Source organism: Orcinus orca, chromosome 10 (assembly GCF_937001465.1).
Source record: "Orcinus orca chromosome 10, mOrcOrc1.1, whole genome shotgun sequence".
NCBI lineage: Eukaryota > Metazoa > Chordata > Mammalia > Artiodactyla > Delphinidae > Orcinus > Orcinus orca.
The window spans coordinates 36639620-36657854 of NC_064568.1; the positions used below are offsets into that span (position 1 = coordinate 36639620).

Genomic DNA, 18235 nt, shown 5'->3' on the forward strand with positions numbered 1-18235 from the left:
GGGGAGGCTGAAAGAGTTGTTGTTATGCTGGGGCAACAGGTGCGACCCATGGTGTATGATCCCTCATCTCTGAAGTAGGTGTTACTATTATCTTTGAAAGCCTGCTCCGTGAACATCCTTGCTGTTAGTACTTCAGAAGTGGTCCCTGTCCACACAGACTTTATTGTTGGGCAGGGGGGAAGAAAGGTCCTTGGCACTGATCGGGGTGGAGGTTGGAGAGCGCGGGGCTCAGCTTTCGCTGGGCAGGGTGGGCACGCTGGCCAGGGCAGGCAGCAGCCGAGTGTATATGTCGATCCCGCGGAGGAACATGGCCTCATGCAGCCGTTCATCGTGGTCGTGGAGCAGCACGGGTGTGTGGTTCATGGGTGAGAAGCCCAGAGCTGGGACCCCCACCTGCAGGGGGCAACAGGAGCCGTTAGGGGGAAGGCCAGCACCCAGGACCATTCCACTGCCCACCCTACTGCAAGCAGCTCACCGCGCGAAGATAGCGGCTGTCTGTGGCAGCGGGGAAGATCTCCGGCTCCAGGGTGAGGTTCCTGTAGAGGGAAGAACCTGGTGAATGTGGAGGCAGAGAGGGGAGAGCGCAAGGGAAGGGTTGAAGGAGCAAAGGAAGGTGGGAGGGAGGGAAGGGGAGAGGGGGGCTGGCCAGTGTGCTCACATGTCCTTGCAGACCCCACTAAAAGCTGCCCACCAGGGGTCTGAATCATCAGTAGATGTCACTCGGGGCTCTGTCCATTTCTGTGGGGAGAAGGATGGCAGGATCAGGACAAGGCCTGGCATCTTGCCCTATTCTTCATAGGGTAGGCTGTGCCTGGCACGGGGCACACACCCACCTACCCAGACATCCAGCTGGCCAGTCCAGCAACAGGCCCTCTTTCAGTCTCTCAAAGGTCACAGGTCTGGGATCTTCTGTGCCCTCCACTTCCTGTCCATCCTCAGATCATTCCTAAGTGCCCCTTCCTCAAGATGGCACTCCCAGACCCCTCAGACTGGTCAAATACTCCAGTTACAGGTTCACAGTTATGAGGTCCCACCCTTTCCTGGACCACATGTGTTCACACTTACATAAAAGTAATACATAATTTTTTGATTCATGTCTATTCCTCCCTTCATTGTGTAAAGACTGTGAGGGCAAAAACTTGTCTAATTTCACTCCCTAGTATTCCCCAGCACCCAACAGTGGTCTACACAACTAACGCTTGTTGGTGAACAAAACATGTCTCTCACAGCTAAAGCCAGGATGTATGCAGGCACACCAAACGTACACTCCTGCAGTGATACATGCAGCAAGCCCAGCCTCCCCAGCTCCTACAACTCCCCTGTTGTAGGTTCCCCAGTCCACACCTGAGCAAACTCGAAGGTGACCCCTTTGCCAGCTGCCTGGCACCAGCCCTGCAGCTGCTCCTCGAAAGCCTGTGAGAAGGGAGATGAGCTGACCCCTCAGGCTCTCCCTGAGCCTCTAGGACAGGGCTGAGGACCCAGGCTCCCTCCTCCAAACCCAGGTGGAGATGGCACCTTCAGGTCCACATCTGGTGCCACGCGGAAGTCAAAGCTGGCGCTCATAGTGGCAGGTACCACATTATAGGCTACACCACCCTCTAGCTTAGTCAGGTTCACGGAGGTTACGGCCCCCTGCTTCAGCTGAGGGTCTGACTGCAGCCTGTGGGCGGGGGCAGGGGCAGCAGCAGCAAGGGGGAAGAACAGATAAAAAGGGGGCTCAGCCCCCCTCCTCTCCTGCGTAGCCTCCCAGAGCCCCGTGCCCTTTCCCAGGCTGCCTCACCTCTGCCTCTCCTTCTCCCGAAAAGCCAGGATAGAGCTCACAACCTTGTGCTAGGAGAGTGAGGTTAGATGTGAGAGTGGCCCCAGGACAGCCTCGGGAACTCCCAAACTCCCTCCCCGTATGCCACACACCAGCTTCTCTGCTGCCGTGTCCTCAATGAATCGTGAGCCGTGGCCTGGCTTCCCGGTGCTTGTGACCTGCACCCCTGAGAGACGCAGGGGGAAGGGGGTGTCTTCAGTATGGGAGAGGCTGGAAAAGCAACCAGCCCTGTGATGGGCCCAGGGTCTTCCCCTCATTCCAGGCTCCTCTGCCAGGTCTCTGCCCGCCTCAGAATGCACAGTGTAGAGCTGGTTTCTGCCCATGGTTAGGGCCTCCCTTCAGAAGCTCAGGAAAGAGATGCCCAGGTAGGAAGGGGCTGGGAGGCAAAGGCCCTGGGTTCAAGGCCTACTCAGGCCCCAACTTGCTGTGGAACCCTTGGCGGGCCCCTGCCCCTTCTGGCCCAGTCTCCCATCTGTACAGTGACCCCCAACGTCCAAGTGCATACTCACACCAGGGGCTCCGCTCACTGTAAAAGACAGTGAAGGCGTCAGTGGGGTTGGCCAGGCCTGAGGAGGAAAGGGTTGGCCAGGCCTGAGAGGGTGGAGCGGCCCAGCCCCCACTAGCAGCCTCCCTATCCCCTGCTGGCCAGTCAGTGTCCTGCCACCCTGCTCACCCTCATCCAGGGCGAAGCCAGCCCTCAGGGCCTGGAACTCGGGCCGCTTCACAAACAGCTCCATGCCTTGGTGACCCCCAATCTCCTCATCTGTAAAAGAAGCAGGAATGTGAGATAGGGGGTGCCCCAACACTCTCCCCACCCCTGAAGGTGCCCCTCCTCGAGTCACTCCTACCTGGCACAAAGGTCATGTGGATGGTTCTGGGGAAATGGTGGCCCTCAACCTTCAGCCTCCTCACAGCCTCCAGGTACCTGAGGGGCAGTAAGAGGGTGTAAGCCAGGTGCTGCGGGGGGAGCCATCAGAGCAGGCAGGCTGCAGCCTTGGGCCGTGCTCTGCCACAGCCTAGCCTGTGACTCCAGAAAGTCTCTGTCCCTGTCTCCCCATCCATGCAATGGTCATAGCCGGAATTCCCGCCCAAGGTAAGGGGTCAAGATGTTCCTTGGCCTTGATGTTCTCCAATCACACCTGGGTCCTGGGTCAATCCAACGGGCCAGTGGGGAAACTGGGAATGAAGGACACTCACTGGATGCTGACACACTTCATGTCCTGGGCGCCCCTGCCATAGATGTAGCCGTCAGCATCCTTGAAGGCTTCAAAGGGGTCATGACTCCAATGTTCCTGGGGGCAGGGGCAGGAAGAGGGACCCAAGCACCAAATGTAGTCGTTAATCCACCCTGCTCAACTGTGGCCCTGCCCAGGGAGCAGGTGCCCTAGGAGCCCACGTAGGGCTAAAGAGGGCAGCTGACAGCCATCCCTCATCTCTGCCTCCCACCACCAACCCTGCCTCTGGCATACCCCACCCCTGGCATGGAATGGCTACTGGCAGAGGTTGCTTGATTGAGTGGAGTAATGCTCTATGAGGTCGAATCAGTGCCAGGACCAGCATCGTGGGATCCCTGCAGTCGAATGGGGGACCTGTACCATCTTTGTCCCCAAGGGTGTTCCACTCCCTACACCCCCCGCACCTTGAAGACAGGGACCACATCGGTGTGGGAGTTGAGCAAGAGGGAAGAGAGTCTGGGGTTGGTGCCTGGCCAGGTCAGCACAGTCACCACACGGCCAGCTGCCACCTGGAGAGGGCCAGGAGGAGGGGTCGTCAGTGCACGGTGAGGAGCTGCCCCAGGCCCACCTCCCCTACCCATGCTGGGCCACAGGCTCACCTCCACTTTCTGACAGCCCAGGCCCAGTTGGCAGGCTCTCTCCTCAAGGAAGGCCACGGCAGCCCCTGGGAACACAGACAGCCTTGCTGCTGCTTCTGCCTCCCCACACCTCCCACGGGCCCAGGCAGAGATGGGGGTACATCCAGAGAAGGGAGCAGACCCCTGCCTCAACACAATTCCACATCCGTCAGAGACATCTGCATCGCTGTCCCCAAGGAAGAAGACATTTTTGGCCAGTGACCCTTTGTAGAAGGCCAGGTGGGAAGTCCAGAGTGAGAAGCAGGTGTCATTGTTACCTTCCTTAAAGATGGGGAAACTGGCGCGGAGACATAAGGCTCACCCACTGTTTCCCAGCTGGTAAATCACAGAGCAGGGATTTGGATTGGACCCCAGTACACAGTTCCCAGCCACCAAGCCTGATTCCCCGAAGGTCTGTGGCCTTTGTTCAGCCCCAGTAGGCTTCCGGGGGCCTCTTCTTCCCTTCCCCAACCCCAAGTGCTGGAGAGTAAGGTGAAGTTGTTCCCTATTTAACTGCCAGTTGTAACTTTTGGAGCAGCACAGCCTGGAGGGGATGCTGAGCTGTCTGCTGACCTAGGGAACGGCTTAGAGGAATGGAGGCGCCATTTGAGGCAGCAGATTAGGCTCAGCTGGGTGACGGGTTGGCGCCTGGTTTAGAGCACAGTCCCCGCCCCTGATGTCCCACCACAGGTCCTCCTGGAACCGCCGCGTTCTCACCGTAGTCGGGCTCGGGTTGGACGGTGCGGATGCGCAGGTACTGACGGAAGAGCGTCACGGATGGGTGCTCGCCCTCACGACGCTTGCTGGCCATGGCGCTGCCCTGCCGTGGTGAGCTAGGGGCAAAGCGAGTGGCTACCTACCCCTCCCCGCCGCTGGGGCTGGTGGGCTCCATTTACACGCAGTCCCTCCCCAGGGCGGTTCCCCGGCCGCCCCGCAGGGAGAGAATACCTTGTTTCGGAGCCCCCAGTTACAGAGGCCCCATTCTGTTTCAGGCGCTGTGCTGGCCACTTTCAACACATTTCCTTATTTAATCCCCCAAGGAACCCCATGAAGTTCGTGCCTCTGAAAGCCCACATTACAGAGAAAAAGCTAAGACAGATTCAGAGACACCTAGAAAGTAGCTGAGCCACGTTTGAAACCAGACATTGACTCCCCCCCCCGCCCTCCTCAAAAAAATTCTCCCAGTTGCCCGGATTTCATGTCAGGGAGCCCCAGATCCCTCTACCCCTCTCCACGGCCCCCCACCTCACTCTCTGCTGGTCTTGGGCCCGCGCTCCCCTCTCGGCGTCCGCCCTGGACTGTGGGCGGGACTGCAGGTCTTGCGAGGTCTCCGGATCAGAACTGCCGCGGTCCGCCCACCACGTGGCCGGACCTCGCAGGGCGGGACCGAAGACTGCGAATCAGGGCCGTCCCAATCTCTAAGGCCGAGTGAGCGTGGGCGTCTCCGCCAGCCAGTGGTTCCAGCCTTCGCCACTTACATGAGCCTGGGATTCAGCGGCCCACCCCGGGGCAGCTGCCTCCGCCGCCGGCTCCGCCCTGCAGCCGACAGCGAGCTACAGGCTGGCCCCGCCCCCGCAGGCCCCGCCCTTGGCCCTGGGCAGCGGGCCCCACCTCCCGCAACCTCCCGATTGGGCCAGAAGGGAGGAAGGCGGGCACTGACCGGAAACTTCGCAGCTGCCCCCTTGAGCGCCCCCTCGCTCTCAGAGTACAGCTTTGAAAAGTCCTGCTGGGTCTGGCCTCGGCCTGCTCCACCACCCCCTCCCGCGAGTCTTGGACTTCTCCCCTCCTCACGCCTCAGCTCCTCAGGGGCGGCCTCCCTGACTGCCTCAATGCTCCCTGTGTGGAGAGGTTATTGGTTAATATCTGTGAGCTCCAAGATGCTGGTGCATGTACCCGCAGGATTCTGTCCCTGGCAGGGGACAGAACAGACGGACAGCGTGCCAGGAATGAAGGATAAATGAACGGATGGGCGCATGTGTGATCGCACCACTGTGTAGGCAAATCTGTGTATCAGTGGGTGACTGTGTGTATGACAATGTGAGATGGTGGTTGGGTGTGACAGAGGATGGCACGATGAGAGGATGTAATCGTGATGCTGTATGACAGAATGAGAGGTGGGAAACTGCACAAAAGCATACGTGTGGCACCTTCTTGGCTGACCTTTGCCAGGCTCCCTGGCTCTTCTGCAGCCACTGGAGAAGGAAGATAAAGAGGCACAGGTGTCCCACTGGCCACCCACAGGCTGCACACAGTTGTAGCTGCCCATTTGTGCGTCCGGCTGTCCTTTGTACTCACAGCCAGTTCTGCCCTCAGTTCCAGGGGCTGAATCAGCTTGGGGAGAGGTGGGGTTGAAGACTTCAACCTCTGGGCACAGAGGAGGCAGGCTGGCAGGGTAGGGTAGGGTCCATCCAACCCTCGTGAGGTTTAAGTCAGACTGCTGACCCACAGATTCCCAGGGGCAAGCAGGCTTGGTGGTTCACCAACAATGCTATTGTTGGGGCCCAGGGCAGGCCATCCCAAAATGTGCCTCAGTGGCATGTTGATTATTTTGAATTAAAGTCACTTGAGTAATGTCCAATGCAAGAGAGACATTCTGACCCTCCTTTCTGTCTCCCTGAAAACAATAAATCTCTATACAAAAGGTACACTCCCTGCATCTGGAGGTAGGACACTCTGATTTCCGGAGATAGGGAATTCAGGCTGAGAAGCCTGTATAAACAAACCTTGTTAATTCTTTAATTTACTACCCTCAAGCCCACTCTGTTTAGATTCTTTACTAATTGAGCAGCGAAAATATGCTTCTTTGTCCTGTCAAGTCCTCACAAATTTATTCTTTGTCTAAAAAGTATAAAAGCTGCCTGCTCTGGCCACTTCTTAGGTCCCATTTCTACGAGACCTCCTTGCACATGATTAAAATTTCTTTTTCTCCTATTAATCTGTTTTGTGTCAATTTTATTGTTAGTCCAGCCAAGAACTCAAGAGGGGTAGAGGGGGAAATTTCCCTTTTCCCAATACTGTGTTACTTATTAAATCACATTCTCCACCCCACCTTTACAAATCTTGCTCCCTTCGGCCATAGGTCCTCTATTCCTGACTCACTCAACTCAGCCACTAGACCCTGGATTTCCCACCAATCCCAGTGGTCATTCAGCAGTAGTAACATCCCCTCTCCATGACACTCCCACGTCGCCAGCCCAGTATGGCCAAGTGCTCTGCTTAACCAGACTCAATCCTAAAACCACTTTCTGAGCTAGGTGTTACCATCATGCCCATTTTACAGATGAGGAAACAGTCAGAGTAGCCACTCAGCAGCCATCTAGTAAGTAGCGCATGTCCTTAGCCTTCCCAGGTTGCTGGAGCAATCCCTCCAGCTCTCAGTCCCAAAGCAGTCCCAGACTTGCCTCCAACTCTAACCCCACCTGCAGCAACGCCAGGAAACAGAACCTGTCACTCCCTAGGCATAACAAAAATGCTTTCTTTTATTGTGCCTCTGAGATGAAATGAGAGGTCCTGACTGGGCCTGGCCCTCTGGCCTCTACCCTCCAACCCCAGGGGCTGCCTCCCTGGTAGAGACTGGTCCAGATCCTCCAAGTTCAGGCCAGGCCTGGGGCCTGGACAGTGGGTGAGCTCAAGGCAGATGGTCAAGGAAGGCAAGAAGGACGAGATGGAAGTCTTGTGGTTTGTGGAGGTAGCAGGCATGGCCTGCATCGCGCAGCTTCACCACAGAGTGGTTAGGCAGGTGGCGGAGCTGCCGCAGTGACTCCCAAGCCAGGACGCGGTCCAGCTCCCCATACAGGATGAGAGTCGGGGTCTGCAGGGCAAGGCAAGGGGCTGTGATCCTGGGGCCTGATGGGGACTGGCCCTCAAGCCACCTCCTTAGGAAATCTTCCCTATACACCCCATCTCTCCCATCCAGATCAAGGATGGGGCCATGTGTCCTCCAAGTAAGACCTGAGGCCTTTCCCCCTATGACTCGAGCCAGGGACAGGAAGCCAGGACTTTTGGAGACCCTCCTCCCAGTACCTTCACGGCCTGGAACTGTTCTTGGGTGTAGTTCTGGGTGGACGCAGGTGCAATGGGCACGAATCCATGCAGCTGGTGGTGGCCTTGCATCAGGAAGGGCAGGGCATAGCAGCCACTCAGTGAAGGGCTCACCAGCACGACATTCTGCACCTCTAGGTCCTGCAGCACTCGCTCCAACAGCTGTGCCCGCCCTGCCTCTGTGCTTGCCTCCTTCGAAGGTGCCGAGTTCCCAAAACCTGGGAACAGCAGAAGGCACCAGCTGAGGGAGGCTGGGAAGGAGGTCAGGACTTCCTGCCCACCAGAGTGAGGGAAAGAGATGGGGGGCAGTGGCATATAGCATCTGCTACCCCAAACTTCCTAGACGTTATTTTTGTACTGTGATAGGGCTGCTAGAAAACCATCTTTCATTTCATCATGTTGGCAAAACTAAAAAGACTGATAATACACAGTGTTAAGGAAGATGTGGACACTTTTGTACATGACCGGAGGGTAAATCCACACAGCATTTTTGGAGGGTAAGATAATATTTGTCAAAAAACTTTAAGTGTGTGTCCTTCGACCCATCAACTGGCCTTGATGGCTACCCTACAGAAATGATTGCCCACATGCTCAAAGAAGCATGTCCAAAGATGCTTCAGCTTCCTTACTTGAGCATTTCAACTGACACTGAAAACTCTAAAGCAGGCTACATGTATAGCCACCAGTCGAGGAGTGGCCAGATAAAACCTGTTCATCCCTCTGATGGCACACACTACGGAGAGGGAGGGTCACAGTGCCTGGCATGACCCATGAGACATGGTAGAGGAGAAGAAAACTAGGCTGCAGATAGATTCACTAAGCTGGCAGGACACCAGTCATGTTTACAGCCCCCACCAAACAACCCTGTATCTCTAGGCATGGAAACGCCCAAAGAGGGCCTGGCACCCTCAAACTGCTTAGAGAAGTGAGAGGGAGAGAAACATGGCATGGGTCTCTGAGGGCATCACTCTTGGTTGATTTTTTAATGACAAGAATAATAGCAAAAATCATTTGTATAGCTGAAAAAACAAAAAGCTACCTAGTTTGTCATAAAAAGGACAGTGAGATCTCCCCATGCAATCGCTTGTGAGGCAGGTCATGTTGCTAACTGCTCTGTGACATGCAACAATCCATACTGTAGTTTTCAAGGTAGAAAATAAACACAGAGCTTTTCGTGTTGACACTTTGTGTTGTGACTTGCCACTGCTTGTTCAGACACTGGGGTCCAGATGCTCCCCAGCCACAACTTAGGGCTTTCCTAACCCTCCAGTTCTCCCCTCTGGCATGCTGTCCCCATGTCCCTGCTGCACGTTACCTCCTTAGACCCAGAGGTGGGGGCTCTCACCTGGGAGGTCAAGGGCCACGGCCCGGTAGCCCCTCTGTGCCAGCAGCTGCAGTGTGCCCAGCTGCTCCCATGTCCGGGAGTTAAAGGCCTTTCCATGGAGCAGCACCACATCCACCCTGTGGGCACACAGGAGAGTGTGTGTTCTGGGGGTTCTTTCTTCCCAGGCTTCTCCCACTGCCTTCCCAGGCCCTGAGCACTTTGAGCTGAGCTGGGGGACCCACACAGGGACTCCCCGCGGGCCTAGTCCTTCCACTACACCCTGGGGTCAGCACCCACCTGCGGGCCCGGTGAAGTGGGAGCACCTCGCGGTAAAAAATGGGGGAGCTGCCAGGGGTGAGACCAGCCAGGATTGTGACATTGGGGTCTCCCCAGAGCCAGGAGGTCTGCTCAGGGGGTCCTGGCAGCCCCACATACAGTAGCAGCATGAACAGCAGGCCCAGGCCCAGCAGGGCGACCTGGGACCGGGTCATGGAGGTCTGTACCACAGTCTGGAGGAGGAGAGGAGAGGGAGAAGAGGGTAGGGCTGAGCCCCTGCAAGGTCCCCTGGACCCCATTCTCAAATCCCACCCAGGAGCGCCCAGCAGAGGAAAAGCTCAGCCCTTGCCCTTTCCTCTGCTCCAGGCAAGGATCTGAGGGTTCACACCCAACTACTCCACATGCCAGGGCAAGGGCTCAGATACCCTAAAGCGTGAGGAGCATCTGAGATGTCCTCCTGGCATCAGTGGCCACCATCATCCTTGTGCCAGCTAAAACCACTTCCATTCATCAAGTGCTTATGATAGCCAGGCCCTGTGCTTGGCCCTTCACATGTAACGACTCATGAACCCACACAAAAACACTAGGGAGCAGGTATTATAGGTCTCTTATAGATGAGGAAACTGAAGCTCAGAGAGGTAAATTCTCTTACCCAAAGTGCAGAGTAGCAAGCAGGGGAACTGGGACTTGAGCCCAGGGCTGGGCTCCTAACCACCAGGCCACACTCAGTTTGCCAAGGAGGAAACCAAGGCTGTGAGGTGACGGATGAGCTCGTGGACAGAGTGCTGAGAGTCATCAAAGGTGAAAGACATCAAAGAGTAAAGCGAGGTCCCACTGAGGGCATGTTTTGAAATGGTTCTTTTTATCACACTGCATATAATAATGCTAAAATCAGAATGTGTTTTACCACTGATGGGAATATTTAATGCTCTACCCCAGCTGATATTAAGTGGGAAGAGAGCTCATGGAGAATATCCTTGATGGAGGAAATGCCTAGGCATGAGGGGGTATGCGGCTAGGGAGAAGCATGACACATCTAGAAGTGGAAAGGGAGCCGTGGAGGCTGGAGAGACAAATGCCTCCCACGCCCCAGCTTCACGCCAAATGACCTGCTTCATGGACTCCTCTAGTCTGAGTCCTTTGCCAGCCCAGAAAACAGACCTCAGTATCCAGGACCCAGACAGAGCAGTTAGCCCTGCCTTTGAGACTCTGCTCTACCAATTCCTGGCTGTGTGCCTTGTCAGTAAAATGGGGAGGATAACCTGGCAGCTGCCCTCCCAAGACTCCTGTGAGATTTCGGTAATACAGTGGACCTGACCAGGGGCTGTCTTATCATTTCTTGGGTCTAGGGTGAGCAGGCCTGCCTTGTTCCCAGATTCCAGTAAACAGGTCTTTATTGAGTGTCAGCTGGGCGCTGGCTGGAGTTCAGGGCTGGGGAATCACCTTGGACCCCCCCACGCCCCACCCCTCCCGGAACGAGAAGGCTTGTTTCCCAAGCCCCCACGCCCAGGCTCAAGGGTCAGGTGGTGACTGGGCAGTGGCAGCCCCTCTGGGGCTGATGGAGGACCAGATGATGAGTGGAGGAAAAGCACGCTCCTCTCTTCTTTCTGACCACGACCAGCCTCGGACGCAAGCCTCCAACGCGTGGCAGCCTAGGTTCCCACCAGGCAGAGCATCCGCGCTGAACCTCTCCTCTGGTGGGCCTGGTGCCCTGGGGCACCTCTCCCGGTAGGGAGGGACGGGACTTCAGCCGTTGCTATGGCAACCCAGGCAGCTGGAGCACTAGACAACAGTACGCTACAGATATGGGGGGAGGGGAGGGAGGCGCTGTACCCGCGTTAGGTCCTTGGCATACGCGTCGACAATGACACACAGGTGTACAGACGTGCACACAAACTCTTGTCCCCAAATGCTTTTCCTTTGTACAAGCTATTCCCTGCACGTACAGGCAGCCTCCTTGCACACGCACGGGCCTCTGCACAATCGATACCTTGAAACACCCTCAAAGTCACGCACACATTCAGCTATCAGGAAGGCAGAGGGACAGGTAGACACACACACGCTTTCAAAACCATATGCAGACCCTCATATTTCAAGCACCCAGTCATACACACAACCCCAGAACTACACACGCACACAAGAAATACACAGGCACAGGCAGAAAGACGGACACCCAAACACAGACCCTCAGAAATACACACACAGACACACAGGTAGATATACACCCTTAAAATCACACGCACACAGAAATTCACACAGTAGACATACAGACACAAGCGGGCAGACAGGCTGACATAACCCCCCCAACACAGGCACACAGAAACACCGATACACCACACACACATACACGTACACCCAGACCCCCAAGAACACACGCTGACAAACGCGCGGGCGCGCACACTTGACACACGAACACAAACATACTCGCTGCCCCAGCGCGGGCCCCTCCCAGCAGGACTCTGTCCCAGGGCTCCGGGGGCAAGGGGCGGGGCAAGGATGGCCCGCCCCCGGGCACCCTGCTGGTCTCGCTCCCCGGGGACACTCACCGGGCCGACAGGGATGACCGGGTCTGCCACCGTGGGGCGGGCTCCGCTCAGGTGCAACCAGCGCCAAACAGCCCCTAGACGTTGGCGCTACCTCAGCCTCCGCCTCTCTGCGGGCGGCTGCGAGCCTCCGCGCGCCTGCGCAGTCCGCGGTCTCGGGTCCACGCCTAGTAGCCAAGCTGGAGGGGGCACTGGGGGCGGCACCCCAAAGCACAGAGGCTTGGCGCCCCCGTCCCCCCGTTCCGACTTTCCGGATTGTTTTTGGCCTGAAAGCCGGGGGAGGGACAGTCGACTTCTTCCCACCAGCACGTCACCACCCTTGCTCAGTCTTCGGTCTGTACAGCAGGGTTAAGGATAAGGGTTGTCTTAAGGACCACATAGGGTTGTCACCACCACAGAGGCCTGTCTTAAGGACTGAGGGATAGGTCAAGCCTTAGAACAGTGTCTGGCGCGGAAGCCTCGCTGTGTAACTGCCAGATATTAGTATTGTTATGCAGCAGCCCCAGGTCTCCGGCCATCCACTTCCCTGACCCCTGCAAATACACATGCGCTCGAGCACTCGGTCAGGGCCCGGGGTGGCATCTAGGCTCCTATGTCTCTATATGTCACCTATCCTGGTTGGTGACATGCGACCAACATCTGATCTGTCCCTGGCCTGTGTGGGCAGACCTGGAAAAGGGAGGCTGCGCGGAACACCCAGCATTCACTCCTTATTAGCACTCTGTGAGGTAGGCAACATCACAGCCATTCTACAGGCAAGGAAATAGGCTCGGAGGCGTTGGGAAAACGATCAAGGCTGGGCATTGGCAGAGCTTCGCATTCAAACCTGTCGGGCCTCAGCCACATGCCAGACAGACGACTCTGGGTTTGGGCAGCCCAGGCTGGGGATGAGGGGGTGGGGAGGAAGGGGGAGGGAACAGGAAGGATGAGACCCCAAAGGAACCCTTCTCAAGCCACACCATATGCATGTGGAGCAGGTCGCTGAGGGTCTCGGGGCGGGACCCTGTCCGGTGCTTGGGGCACGTGGGGCCGAGGGGCGTGGGGAAACTGAGACAGCTGTGAGAAGGATGGGTCTAGCAGCACCCGTAGGCCCTGGGACGGCTTGCGGCCACAAGCGGGCGCCCCGGAGCACGGCCCGGCCCACGCCCTCCGGCGGGCCACATCCCTGCTTCCCCGCCCCGGGCCCCAGTCGCCGCCTGCACTCGCCTGCCTCCTATTTGCGAGAGCCCACGCAGCTCCCCAGGTACCTGCCCTGCGCCCCCCAACCCTCTCTTCCTCTCTCCAATTACAACCCACTCCCACCTACCCCAAGTTTCTCCTCTGCCCATCTCGGTTCCCCAGGCCCCCTTCCTCGGGTCTGCCCCCACCCCCTCTGCATGCACCCTACCAGACCCTGCGATCCACAACCGAGGTCCTCGGAGGGGACACAGCGAGCGGTGGCGGCGCCGGTGACCGCGCCCCTGGCCGCGGCGTCAGTGCGTTGGGCCCCAGCGGGCAGCGCGCTGAGCACCTCGCTTCCCTCGCCGGCCGGAACTTCAAAGCCTTTCCCTGCTCAGCGCTCCGGTTTCCGGCTCCGGAAAACAGATTTTTTTACTCTAACCCCTATCCTCTTCGGCCTGCGATGCCAACCTACGACCTATAACAGTGCCTGGAAGAGGAAAATGTTGAAAAGCAAAATAGTCAGCTACTTACTGTTGATTGCTGTTGATCCATTTACTATGCTTACTATGTGCTAGGCACTGGTGAGTGTTTTACATGCCTGGCCTCATTGAATCCTATCAACCACCTAGGAGCTAGTACTATTTTGTATTATCCCCATTCGTAGAAAAGGATAATAACAATGGGAACAATAATTGTAATGGGAGACCCATGTATTAAGTTCTTTCCAAAGGCAGGCACCATCAATTATCAATTCTTTTTTTTTTTAACTCATAAATTCTTGAGATAGGCTTTAATGTCCCATATTTCAGATGAGGAAACCAAGGCAATTAGGTAGTGGCAGATGCAGAAATAACACCTATGTCTTCCTCACCCCAAAGCATGTTCCTAGAGTTTTGGGAGCCTCCTTGATGCTCCAGGAGGGACCCCTGCCCTGTCTGTGGCAGCCTCCCTGCTCCACCTGGGCAAGGTGTTCTGTGGCTTCTCATCAGCCTGGCCTTGAACCACAGGTGCTTCACCAGCACAGCAGGAGGTATGGCGGGCGTGGAGCAGCACGAGGGCACCATCCAGGTGCAGGGCCAGAGCCTCTTTTTCCGAGAGGCTCACCCGGGCAGTGGGCAGGCCACCCGCTTCTCCGTGCTGCTGTTGCATGGCATACGCTTCTCCTCCGAGACCTGGCAGAACCTGGGCACGCTGCACAGGCTGGCCCAGGCTGGCTACTGGGCTGTGGCCATTGACCTGCCAGGTAACTCCAGGGAAGGCTTCTGGACAGGGGTTGTGGGAGCCTCACTGGGGACCCAGGGCTGGGGGCTGGGGGACTGGGAGGACCTAGCCAGGCTGACTCCTGAGCTAGACAGGGCGCAGTGCACACTACAAGGGCCTTTGAGCTTCTCTAGTCCATCCGGGTGTGGTCTGGACACTGCCCAGCTGCTTCTAACTGTGTTGCCCGGGGCAATGTCTCTGCTTCTGTTTCCTCATCTGTAATGGGAGATAACCACACTCATTCTGGGGTTTGGCTCTAATGAGAATGGAATGAGATTATCCATGTGAGTATGTGGCCAGTACCTAACACATAATAATCGGTGCTCAGTCGATTGGAAGTAAAATATTTTGAAAGAGCCGAAACCACAGGCTCTGTTAGAAGCCCTGAGGAGTGACACTGAGTCCCCTGGCACCTTTGGGGGTGGCTAAGCCCCCAGTCATGATCCCACATACAAAGCCCTAATTTAGGTCCTGAGGGAGGGAGGAGCAGCACAAGACTGCCAGTCATAGCCTCAACTGGCGGGCCCCAGCCCATGGTGCCAAGTGTGAAGGTGGCAGCATGGCCAACCTGCTCCCCTCACTGGCCATGGCTGGTATGGTTTCAGTGCCCAAGGGTGGGCCTCCAGGCTGGGACAGGATTGGTTCTGACAGTGGATTGGGCTGAGCTTCAAGGCCAAGGCCTTGAACTAATCCTTCTGCAAAAGGTAGGGATTGACTAATTGGAGGGGAGGGATGTGTGCAGAGCCAGTCTCTCATCCACTGTCCTGGAGGCATCTACCCTGCCAGCCCTGGGACAGGTGCCTTGAAGCAGTTAACTCAATTTTCACAACAATCTCAAATGGCAAACACTTTTGCTACCTCCTTTTAACAGATGGGGAAACTGAACAGTAGAGTGAGGGCTGAGGGGACTTTCCCAAGCTTACATAATCTATAGTGGACAATTGGGACTTGGATCTGGCCAACCTGGGCTTCGGAGCCTGATTCTTTGAGGACGCTGTACTGGGGGAGATGGGCACAAACATGGAAGGAAATGCCTTATGCTTGCTACAGATATGACAGACCTAGGTTGCTGTAGGAGTAACTACAGCATGCAACACTGCCTGTTGCAGGAACCTGGCACAGCGGTTGACCTAGGAGGGCTTCCTGGAGGAAGGGACCCTCTCTCCCCTGTTTTCCTACTCACCACCTTTGTCTCTCACGCACCTGAATCCCTGCAGGTCTGGGGCGATCCAAGGAAGCAACAGCCCCTGCCCCTGTTGGGGAGCTGGTCCCCAGCAGCTTTCTGGCAACTGTGGTGGATGCCTTGGATATGGGCCCCCCAGTCGTGATCAGCCCATCGTTGAGTGGCATGTACTCCCTGCCCTTCCTCGTGGCCCCAGGCTCCCAGATCCGGGGCTATGTGCCAGTGGCCCCCATCTGCACTGACAAAATCAATGCTGCCGACTATGCCAGAGTGAAGGTACCCCTATGTGGGAGGCTGAGATGTCCCTGCCAGGAGCAAGGAACAGTCCATCCCTGGGTACTGGGTAACCAAAGGGGTAGCTTCCGGGAGGAGTTGAACCACCAAACTCCGCCCTTTTGGTGTACTAGGCAGAAGATTACTGTGGCAAGCCCTGTGCTAAACTGTGTGCTGGGGCATACACAAATTCATACCTCTCCAAACCATCCCTGCACTGGGCCAACTTGTCTCTCTCTGTCATTTGCAGTGACCCCAGGGAGAGACCAAAGTGATGGGGAGGGCTGGAATTGATCTCTAGGAGGCTGGGGCTGGTGGGGCAGGTCCCTGTTGACTCTGCCTCCCTTTGCTTTCTCTAGACCTCGGTTCTTATCGTGTATGGAGACCAGGACCCCATGGGTCAGACCAGCTTTGAGCACCTGAAGCAGCTGCCCAACCACCGGGTGTTAGTCATGGAGGGGGCAGGGCACCCCTGTTACCTTGACAAACCCGAGGAGTGGCATACAGGGCTGCTGGATTTCCTGCAGGAGCTAGCATGAGGCGCAGCCCTGCTGATGGGGGTGGGCCACTTGCCTGCCTTGGGCTCTCTCTCACTCATTCTCTCTCCTTCCCTTCGTGGGCTCCTGCTCATCCTGCACATCCAACAGGTGTGTCTTTCTATCTGAGTTCTTTTAGCGTCTGTCTTTTCCTCTTCTTTCTCTTGCAGTGACAGACTGAAGAGGTGAAATCAAGAGAAAAAAATTCAGGAATCAAGGGACATAATCTGGTGGAGGGTAATCCATTAGATGAGCTTCTCCTATAGGCTTTCCTGCTCGGCTTGCATTCCTTCCTCTGCTCTGCCCAGCCTCCCCCCACCTCCCAGCTCCTCCTTTGGCTGCCCTGCTGGGCACAAACACCCCCTACCTTCACCTCTTAGGCCACAAATACATACATGCCCACATGCATGCATACACATTACAGTCATCTATGTTCCCAAATATGATCCTTCACTTGGGGGCAACCACACAGGTACATGCAACTCTGGGCTGATACGCACACTCTCACAGCAGCTTTGCATTGCATGCACAGGCACACACACACATACTCTGTCCCCACACAAGCACTTGCACAGGCACATGCTGCCCTCCCCAACCATTCAGCACCCCATGGCTGGGAAGGTGGGGACACCATGAGGCCAGCCCTTGCAGGAGACCCTCTACCAAGCTTAGGGTGTGGCCAGCTTTGAACTTCACTCACCCACAGGTTGCAGCTGGCCCCCAGATCAGAAATGCCCACAAAAGGGAAGGGCCATCACTTCGACCCTCACATCTCCCAGCTTTTCCACTTTCTTCTGGGTGCTCCACAGCTCCCCAGGTTATTAGGCCTGGGTCTTCTCAGCCAAGCTAGTTTCCTGCTCTGAGTTTTGGGGGGTGGGGAGACAGAGATTGGAGGTCTGTGAAATAAAGTGATGCAATTAGACCCCGCAGGCTCTCGCTGTCTCCAGAGCGCCGCCCCTCCCCCGCCCCTTGGGACCGCCACTGCAGGCCCCTCCCCCACCCTGGCGGGACCAGATGGTCCCCCTGCCCTTTGTCCACCGGGCCAGATGGAGGGGAAGGGAGATTGGATTCCCCTCCCCACCCCCACACACCCAGGTGCCAAGAGACTCAGCTGTAGGGGGAGGTGGAGGTCAGTGGGACCAGGCTGAGCCGATTACGGAGGAGAGGGGGAGGTAGATTTGCGCCCCAGGGGGCGCGGCAGCCGGGGATGCGGTGCGGGAAAGCGAGAGCTTGGGAACCGCCCAGCTCCTCCCCCTACTCTTACCCCTTCCCTAGTCGAGTACTCAACTCCGCAGCGTCCCTCGCGACCCTCGCGACCCTAGCCCAAAAAGGAATTCTGGGGGTAGCTCTGGGAGAATCACGGGGCGGGTGCACAGGGTCACACCGCTCACAGGCCCCTCCTCCAGCTGGTCCGGTAACCTGTCCTGGACGGACGAGGGCTTGGCCTCGCGGAAGCTGGGGTGGCTGAGGGGTGCGGGGCTTGGTGGGCGAGAGCCCCGCGCGGGGATGGATGGCGCAGAAGCGAGGAGCGCCGGGAACCCGATCCGGCGGAGGGTCGAAACTTGAGCTCCGAGGGACCCGAGCCGGAGCGGGGCAGCGCGGGCGCTGGCGGCGGGGCCGAGGCCGAGATAGGGGTGCAGAGGGCTCGGCAGAGTCACCGGGCGGGCGGCCCGGGACGGAAGGACCGGCTGGCCCAGAGCGAAGGGACTGGGAGTGGGGCGCAGGCGCGGGCGGCGCGGGAAGGACCGTGGCTGGGACCGCGCTTCAGGCCGGACCAACCCCCTCGCCCCCTACTCCCGGGGGCTGGAGGAGCCGCCCGGGTAGGGTCGCCCCAGCCCTCCCGGAAGCGGCCGCCGCTCGGGGCGCACCGCGGCGCGCGGGGCGGGGCGGGCGGCTGCGGCACTGGGGCGGCTGGGGCGGGCCCGCCGCGCTGTAATCGGATCCGGGGAGGGGGCGGGGAGGGGCCG

General features: G+C 57.4%; 3 protein-coding genes and 1 long non-coding RNA gene across 10 annotated transcripts; 1 reads left to right on the plus strand and 3 right to left on the minus strand.

Moving 5' to 3' along the window:
• Positions 1–142: 142 nt before the first annotated feature.
• On the minus strand, positions 143–11982 carry ACY1 (aminoacylase 1). 6 transcript variants are annotated; one of them, XM_049693569.1, is made up of 15 exons: positions 11859–11982; positions 4389–4504; positions 3654–3718; positions 3459–3563; positions 3017–3111; positions 2668–2744; positions 2493–2582; positions 2329–2385; positions 1912–1985; positions 1781–1830; positions 1516–1660; positions 1345–1413; positions 659–738; positions 476–536; positions 143–393 (listed from the first exon to the last, which is right to left on the minus strand). In XM_049693569.1, exons 2-15 carry the CDS (start codon positions 4480–4482, stop codon positions 229–231), a joined length of 1227 nt encoding a protein of 408 aa, XP_049549526.1. In that variant the 5' UTR covers positions 4483–4504; positions 11859–11982; the 3' UTR covers positions 143–228. The 6 variants fall into 6 exon arrangements, with proteins under 6 accessions (XP_049549526.1, XP_033280401.1, XP_033280403.1 ...); XM_033424510.2 differs by lacking the exon at positions 11859–11982 and adding an exon at positions 7695–7835; XM_033424512.2 differs by lacking the exon at positions 11859–11982 and adding an exon at positions 4922–6994.
• On the minus strand, positions 7133–11999 carry ABHD14A (abhydrolase domain containing 14A). Of its 2 annotated transcripts, XM_049693572.1 has the most exons (5): positions 11859–11999; positions 9334–9545; positions 9058–9173; positions 7695–7930; positions 7133–7482 (listed from the first exon to the last, which is right to left on the minus strand). In XM_049693572.1, the coding sequence occupies exons 2-5, from the start codon at positions 9525–9527 to the stop codon at positions 7300–7302; spliced, it is 729 nt and encodes a 242-aa protein (XP_049549529.1). In that variant the 5' UTR covers positions 9528–9545; positions 11859–11999; the 3' UTR covers positions 7133–7299. The 2 variants fall into 2 exon arrangements, with proteins under 2 accessions (XP_049549529.1, XP_033280408.1); XM_033424517.2 differs by lacking the exon at positions 11859–11999 and having other exon boundaries at positions 9334–10783.
• Positions 12000–12755: 756 nt separating this feature from the next.
• On the plus strand, positions 12756–17190 carry ABHD14B (abhydrolase domain containing 14B). Its single transcript, XM_004267869.4, has 4 exons — positions 12756–13098; positions 14024–14259; positions 15494–15735; positions 16092–17190. Exons 1-4 carry the CDS (start codon positions 12818–12820, stop codon positions 16269–16271), a joined length of 939 nt encoding a protein of 312 aa, XP_004267917.2. The 5' UTR covers positions 12756–12817; the 3' UTR covers positions 16272–17190.
• Positions 16306–18178, minus strand: LOC117200673 (uncharacterized). The gene is made up of 3 exons (XR_004482295.2): positions 17533–18178; positions 16969–17164; positions 16306–16445 (listed from the first exon to the last, which is right to left on the minus strand). It is a non-coding gene; the product is annotated as an uncharacterized LOC117200673 (long non-coding RNA).
• Between the last annotated feature and the right edge of the window lie 57 nt (positions 18179–18235).

Excerpts from the sequence above, each read along its gene's own strand:
- ABHD14A (XM_033424517.2), bottom strand. The coding sequence starts at position 9,611 with ATGGGGTCCAGGGGACCTTGCAGGGGCTCAGCCCTACCCTCTTCTCCC. Across the intron at positions 9,174-9,333 it reads CCACTTCACCGGGCCCGCAG|GGTGGATGTGGTGCTGCTCC; the intron begins GTGGGTGCTGAC and ends GTGTGCCCACAG. Across the intron at positions 7,931-9,057 it reads CGTGGCCCTTGACCTCCCAG|GTTTTGGGAACTCGGCACCT; the intron begins GTGAGAGCCCCC and ends TGCTGTTCCCAG.
- ABHD14B (XM_004267869.4), top strand. The coding sequence starts at position 12,818 with ATGCATGTGGAGCAGGTCGCTGAGGGTCTCGGGGCGGGACCCTGTCCG. Across the intron at positions 13,099-14,023 it reads GAGCCCACGCAGCTCCCCAG|GTGCTTCACCAGCACAGCAG; the intron begins GTACCTGCCCTG and ends CTTGAACCACAG. Across the intron at positions 15,736-16,091 it reads CCGACTATGCCAGAGTGAAG|ACCTCGGTTCTTATCGTGTA; the intron begins GTACCCCTATGT and ends TGCTTTCTCTAG.
- ACY1 (XM_049693569.1), bottom strand. The coding sequence starts at position 4,482 with ATGGCCAGCAAGCGTCGTGAGGGCGAGCACCCATCCGTGACGCTCTTC. Across the intron at positions 3,564-3,653 it reads TGGGCTGTCAGAAAGTGGAG|GTGGCAGCTGGCCGTGTGGT; the intron begins GTGAGCCTGTGG and ends GGCCCTCTCCAG. Across the intron at positions 3,112-3,458 it reads ATGTGGTCCCTGTCTTCAAG|GAACATTGGAGTCATGACCC; the intron begins GTGCGGGGGGTG and ends CCCTGCCCCCAG.